General features: G+C 44.9%; 1 protein-coding gene across 1 annotated transcript; it reads right to left on the bottom strand.

The window, feature by feature from the left end:
* Positions 1-2,880: 2,880 nt before the first annotated feature.
* Positions 2,881-6,413, bottom strand: NKX2-1 (NK2 homeobox 1). Its single transcript, XM_056826179.1, has 2 exons — positions 5,825-6,413; positions 2,881-4,611 (listed from the first exon to the last, which is right to left on the bottom strand). Exons 1-2 carry the CDS (start codon positions 6,189-6,191, stop codon positions 3,929-3,931), a joined length of 1,050 nt encoding a protein of 349 aa, XP_056682157.1. The 5' UTR covers positions 6,192-6,413; the 3' UTR covers positions 2,881-3,928.
* Positions 6,414-6,693: the final 280 nt, after the last annotated feature.

The following is a 6,693-nucleotide window of genomic DNA, read 5'->3' as shown; positions in this document are numbered from 1 at the left end:
CACCACTCCTCAATACTGAATAACTGGTTTCCATTCGGGAATCAGAGAGAACAACTCTGGTTCTTAGTTCTCTCATTCCATTTCCTCTTTTTCTCTTTTTCTCCTTCCCACTCCCATTCCCTAACCAACACAGTCCGGGCTTGCTTGCCTTTAGATTCCCAAGCTTCTTCTGTTTTCTGTAGCTCAGGCAAAGGCCTGGGGGCGGGGTGGAGTGGGGGGCGGGTAGCAAAGCAAAATGCTTTTTGATACTAAACATCAAACATAGTGAATTCCCTGGTTTCAGCCCCCAGTGCCACTAGAACTGCACTTCAGGGCTCTTGAGAGTAGTCTCATGTTTACATCAGAGAGGGAGGGAGAAAAATTTCCTCTGCATCTCCACACTACCCCCCCACCCCCTACTCCTCTAAGTAGTCAGCAAGGGCCTGGGAGTAGACATAGAGGTGAAGAAAGGTCTCGGGGTTCAGGCACAGAACGCTTTCCATCAAAAGATGGAGGACCCTAAGTTGGAAAAGACAGATGTTATCCAAACATCTGTGGGCTCTATTGGGTTATTTTACTGCTTATTTCAGGTGCCTGTCTTAGAAGGGCAACAAGGCCTCTTTTCTGCCCAAATCAAAAAATGAGCTAGATAGGAGACCAACTTGTATACTAATGAAGAGAACAGAGAAGACATCCTGTCAGTTATAGGAATTCCAACGGGGGGGGGGGGGAGGTGTGTGGTCAGAGTAGTAATATAAGCAGAAAGGACATTTCTTCTGGGAATAATTCCAAAGCCGCACACTTAGTTCTTCACTCACTCAATTATTTCATCATAAAGAAGTTTATAATATTTTTAAGTGTCGTGGAAACCATGTTTGTCAAAGAAAAAGAATCCCACTCCACTCTCCATAAATTTGTTAAAGCGTTTGTTTGCGTTTCTCGTGATTGATATGTAAATGTAGCCGGAATCCTATTTGCACAGAATTTTGTGCTACAGAAAGAAATTAATTCACCTTTCCTTGGAACAAGTCAATAGACTTTAAACTAAGCCGACAGCAGACTACGGTGTAAAGGAGTTTATTTAATGGAAAATCTAAATCTACTTTAAGAAAGACAAATCCGTGTACAGAATTAGTCAGTTGGGAATTACCCAGAACCAGCTACTGGCGTGGTGCTGAGACGCCCTTCCACCTCCATAGGCTTACTTCACTCCAATTTCTCCCGGTACCTGCTCGCTATTCTTTGAGTCCCCTTTTCCCAAACCCCAAGGCCCTCTTTAGCTACTCGGAACACAGATGGAAGGGACCGCCTACTAAGTTTTTAAAGTTTAGTGTTGATTTCGTTTGGCTTGAAAACATGAATTCTTTTCATATTTCCAGATTTCTCCTTTAGCAATAGACGGGTTTTCTCGCGTCACCTTTTTTCGAACCCCACTCCTATTTTTATCCTAAACAGGACAATTGGACATTACTATAAGTAGAATACCAACACACTCCTTTGACATATAAAGAGGAAAAGCAGAAAAGTTCCCAGGAAGCTAACAAAGAAGGCTTGCTATTAACTTTTACAGTGCTTTCACTAAATCTGGTGTTCCTAGAGAGAGCCCACGAACCCACTTGAATATTTTAATTTCTTCCACTGAAAAGAATAGGAAGAGTGGAGCAAAAAAGAAAGGAAAAGAAAGGGGGGTAAAGGGTAGGAGTGAGTAAACTTGTTCATTTCCTCGCACGTTTTTGAAATAATTTAACCTGTTCCTTTAACAAGAAGAAAAAAAAAAGATGTTTAGGAGACTTCCCACTTCAATTCTTTCAGGCACTTCCCATTACCCTTTTGAGTGTTTTTGTTTGTTTTTGGAGGGTGGGGTATGGTAGGAAGATTTGTGAGAGGTTAGATTTAATACTCCCATATTTTGAATTTCCTAAAAGTTCCTTAACTCAACCTGCCCTTGAGGCTGTATTGCTTCTCTTTCTAGAGAAGAGAAAGGGTAGAGAAAATACAAGAAAATTGAGAGAAAAAGAGGAATTGAGAAGGAAAGGATGGAAGGGGGTTATATTCTAGCCTACAGAGTAGTGCTAAAGATTCTTTACAGAAAGGATTTAGGATTCCAGAGATGTATACAAGTTGAATAAAGCCCTAAACATCAGACAGTCTATAGCCTCCATTCTGAGAACTACTTCAGCCTTGTCCCAACAGTTCTGCAACCCCTTATCTCACATGACTCGTCTCCTCATCCTAGTGATTCAGCTAAAAACCACCTGCAAAGAAAACAATCCACAAAGAAAGCCTCACTGTGAAACTGCAGTAAGTACTCTCTCAGTATTAGAAATAACTCTTTAAGGGCACAAATTAAATTCTGTCTCTTCCACCCTTCCCACTATTTAAAACATACATATACACACATTTCTAATTCAAAATGCACTGCAAGGAAAGGAAAAAAAAACAAAAACCAAAGGATTTAAATTTCGAAACACAACAAATTAATTTAAAATGTCATTTTCTGGATGATTAAAATGATACCTCCAGTGGCGGAATTAAGAATTTTCTCAATATTTTATATAGCAAATAGGAGATTTTATTTCTAAAATCCAAGAGATCAAAAAAATATTCTTCACTTGATCTCTTGTTATATTTCCTACAGATAAATTTTCTTTTCCAGTCCTTAGGATATGTCCCTCCTAAGAGGAGACGCAATTATTTTCAGCAGGCTGAGCAAACGCTTTGGTCTCCATCTGAATAGATTTGGGTCCAGTAGCTCTGGAAGAGTGAATTCCTTTTCTAGAGACTCTCTAAAATAAGTCTAATTTTCCTAAGGGAGTGGTGATATGCCCCTCCCTCAGTCCCACCAAACTCCCACAACCACTAAAACTAAAAGGGGTGTTAATCGAAGAAAAAAAAAGAATCTTTTTAATTTGTATAATTTATTAGAAGCTTCTTAGGAACTATATTTAAGCCAAATATCTACATAAGTTACAACAGAAAAAAAGACTGACTTTGCAAATACCAAACTGCCAAATAATATACACGGATCTGTCAATGTCCATAAAAAATGTGTGGGGGTCAGTAGGTAGGGGGAAGTAGCAGAATTTCCTTTTTTACAACAAAATATACAGATACTAAAAACTAAATGTTTAGTCCAACTTTTGACAGCATTATACAGCTACAGGTTCACATCAAAGGTAAGAAAAAAAATGTCAAGGCCAGTGAAAATGTTTCCTTTGCCTTGAGGAGCCAGATTGGGGGCCAGGAGACTGGGATTGAAGCCTGGGATGCCTTGTGCCTCCTTTGTTTCTGTGATGAGTGGGTTTGGTAAAAGCGCCTTTCCTCTTTCCCCAGATTCCCCACTTCCGAAATCCATGAATTTACATTAGAGTCTACTTAGCTGGCAATGTGCATGGGTGAAAGTTGTTTCCTAGTATGTGTGTGTATGTGTATATGTATATGTATGTTTGTATGTGTATGTGTATAGAGAGTATATACCCATATACACATGCGTATATACGTTTATATATACATGTAATGTATATCATATATCTGTGTGTGTATATGTATATATACACACACATATACTTTTAAAGTCTAAAGTCACCATGGCCCTCTCGGAAAAGCCCCATTCAGGCGTTCTAAACCCATTTTCATCACCTAAGAGAAACCCCCAAAGTATTTCTTTTTCTGTCCGTCTCTTTCTGTTTAAAGATTCCTTAAAGGAACCTTAAATTCACTTTTTTTTTTTGCTTCTATTAAAACGCACGAAATTAAAAACCACAGAAAGGAAAGACGTCCAGCAGTTTGGTTTTTGTTTTGTTTCTTTTGTTTAAAAGGGGAAAGACTATTAAGAAAAGTTGAAACATAAAGTGGGAGCAGCTGAGTTGATTCTTATCTGTGTGTGGTGTGATGGGGAGATGTGGAAAGTGGAGGGGGAGAACTCATTTGTTTTTGGTATGAAATCTTTTCACCAGGTCCTACCGTATAGCAAGGTAGAACAGGACATGGCAGCGCCATAGTCCGAGCTCGAAGAGTTCAGGTGGGACAAGCTGGACACTTGGCTTTGGAGGGACGAAGGACTGGCGGAGTGCTGGGCCAGATCCGGGGACTGACCAGCGCTGCTAGACTGGTGGTTCGAGTGCTGGCTTAGGCTGGTGCCGTTGCTGGACACAGTAATGGCCGTAGCCGCGGACCCCTGCTGCTGGTGGCCTTGGAGGCCAGCAGCGCTGGGGGCGTTGGAGCCCGCCTGGCATGGCTTGCCATCCTTGACCAAGACCGGCACTGCCACCCTCCGCGGGGACTGCTGCTGTTGTTGGCAGGAGCCGCTGTCCTGCTGCATCTGCTGTTGGGCGGCCTTGTCCTTGGCCTGCCGCTTCATCTTGTAGCGGTGGTTTTGGAACCAGATTTTAACTTGGGTTGGTGTGAGGTGGATCATGCTGGCCAGGTGTTCTCTCTCAGGAGCCGACAGGTACTTTTGCTGCTTGAAGCGCCGCTCCAGTTCGTACACCTGCGCCTGGGAGAAGAGGACCCGGCGCTTTCGCCTCGGCGCGCTCTGCAGTGGAGCTATGTTCTTGCTCACGTCCCCCAGAGGGCCCAGGCCTCCCATGCCGCTCATGTTCATGCCGCTTGTGGGGCCCATGAAGCGGGAGACTGTAAGGTGACAACAGCATATGGGTCGGGCTGGGGACCTTGGCGACATTTCCGCCTCAGGTCCCCTTAACTACAGCCCCACACCCCACCCCTCTAGGCCCCGACCGCCCCGTCCAGGCATACAGTTCACCAACTCAGGGGGTCTCCTGGGAAGTTGAAAGGAAGGCCTGGGATTTTCATTATTTAAAAAAAATTTAAAGCGAAAAAGTCCTTTCTTTTTTGGTCTAGAAGACTCAATGATGCAGTCTAGCCCTCGAGAGACTTCTATGGGAATCCTAGAAGCAGTCCTAGCTGCAGTCCACAGAGTGGGAATTCAGACTTCTCGCTTTGGGGGCAATATATATTCCAATTTAATCGCTTCTGCAAAGTCTTGTTCCCTTTGAAAAACTTGGAACAATCCCCAATTGAACTCATTTCAATAGGATATTTTAGAGAGGAGACTGAAGGTCTTAAGAAAGGAAGGGCTTCGTTTTTTGAGGGAAAATCAGAAGCCTGAAATGTTGGGGTTGAAAGCCTTAGACTAAAACAGCTCTAATTCCTTCCCCCCTTACCATATTCTGCATGCCTCCTCACCCAGTCAACCCTCAAACCCCTTTCCCCCATTGATGGAAGGAAAAATCGCCTTCAAGAAGTCTCCTACTCTCCAGAGCAAAGGACTTAGCTAATTTCTTTGCTCTCAGCATTCTTTATCTCCTTTCTTCAATTACTTCGTTAGTAACTGGAGTAAAAGGATCCTGTGCGTTCTACTCTAGGCTACCCCCCCCCAATTGCTTTTTCCACAATCCCAGGCCAGGCCGCGATTGTAGCTCCCCATGCCACTCGTTTACCACCTTCCCCTCACCCCCCATCAACTTGCTTCATTTCCACAGAAAACATTTCACTATGGTAAGGACTTATTCTTCCTCGTTTCTCTTTCTCCTAAACCTCACAAAAAAAAAAAAAAGAGGTTTTGGGAAGGGTAGGGAGGGTATGGAGAAGAGGGAGAAAATAAAAGAAGATTTTCCATTGGGAGTGTTCGGGACACCCAAGACTTTGTTACCCCTTCTCTTCTCTGCTACCCTTGGCATATAGGAAGAAGAGGGAGGACCCCTAACTTCCCTGCACTCCTACTCCTTTACGCCGCTGTCCGGACGTCCCCTTAGCGAACCAAACTCCCCCTCCCCCGCACTCACCCACTCCTTTCGTTATTGCCCACTCGTGGGGTAACACTTACTGGATGGGAAGCGTGGGTCCGCGTTGGCCCCATACCAGCCTGTGGCCGAGGCGCTGTTCCTCATGGTCTCCTGGTAGGGAGGCAGCTCGCTCATGTTGCTGAGGTTGCCGTTGCAGTAGCCCCCCATAGCGGTGTGCGAGAGCTGGGGGACCCCAGCAGCAGTCATATGGTAGGCGGCAGTCACGGTCCCGTTGTGACCCATCGGATGCTGCTGCATAGCCGGTTGGGCTACCTGGCTCTGTCTGTATGCCGCTAGCGGAGCCCCAAGGTTACTCCCCTCCATGCCCACTTTCTTGTAGCTTTCCTCCAGGGGACTCAAGATGTCAGACACAGAGAAAGGAGTCGTATGCTTTGGACTCATCGACATGATTCGGCAGCGGCTAGAGGAGGAAGGAAGAGGAGGAAAAAAAAAAAGGAGAGGGGGGAAGGCAAAGCCTCGCTGCTTTTTCCCCCTCCCTTTGCCAAATATTCTGGTGTTACCTTAACGCCGATCTTGTTGGATGTACACGTAACGGAGTGGACCAAGTCCGCCTTAATTGGATTGAGTGGAGGCTCAGGGGCTGCCTTCCGTTTGTTTTAGCCAGGCGCCAGGTTTTAGGCAGCCACCAGAGGCGGGGCGTAGGCACTAAAGCTACAAGACAATAGAAGCCTACATCTTGCCCGAGATAATTAGCTTACATGCTGATGACAAGGTAAACACCTTTAAGTTTCACTTGTCAGGATTTTTAAGTCTTAAAAGAAGAGAGAGGGAGAGACGGGACCCGAGACATTTTTCTCTCTCCTTCCCTCCCCCCAACTACTCACCCCCCTGATTTCTTGTGGGGTGTCGGTAGGGTGGGTGGGGGGAGAGGAAGAGGAGGGAATGAAAG

The sequence above is a fragment of the Monodelphis domestica genome, chromosome 1 (assembly GCF_027887165.1).
Source record: "Monodelphis domestica isolate mMonDom1 chromosome 1, mMonDom1.pri, whole genome shotgun sequence".
Lineage (NCBI taxonomy): Eukaryota > Metazoa > Chordata > Mammalia > Didelphimorphia > Didelphidae > Monodelphis > Monodelphis domestica.
This window is presented reverse-complemented; position numbering and strand designations above follow the sequence as displayed.

What these genes read in the sequence shown, in the direction of transcription:
- NKX2-1 (XM_056826179.1), bottom strand. Translation starts at nt 6,191, where the DNA reads ATGTCGATGAGTCCAAAGCATACGACTCCTTTCTCTGTGTCTGACATC. An exon ending in GGACCCACGCTTCCCATCCA is followed by an intron (nt 4,612 to 5,824) that starts GTAAGTGTTACC and finishes GTCACCTTACAG; the next exon opens with TCTCCCGCTTCATGGGCCCC.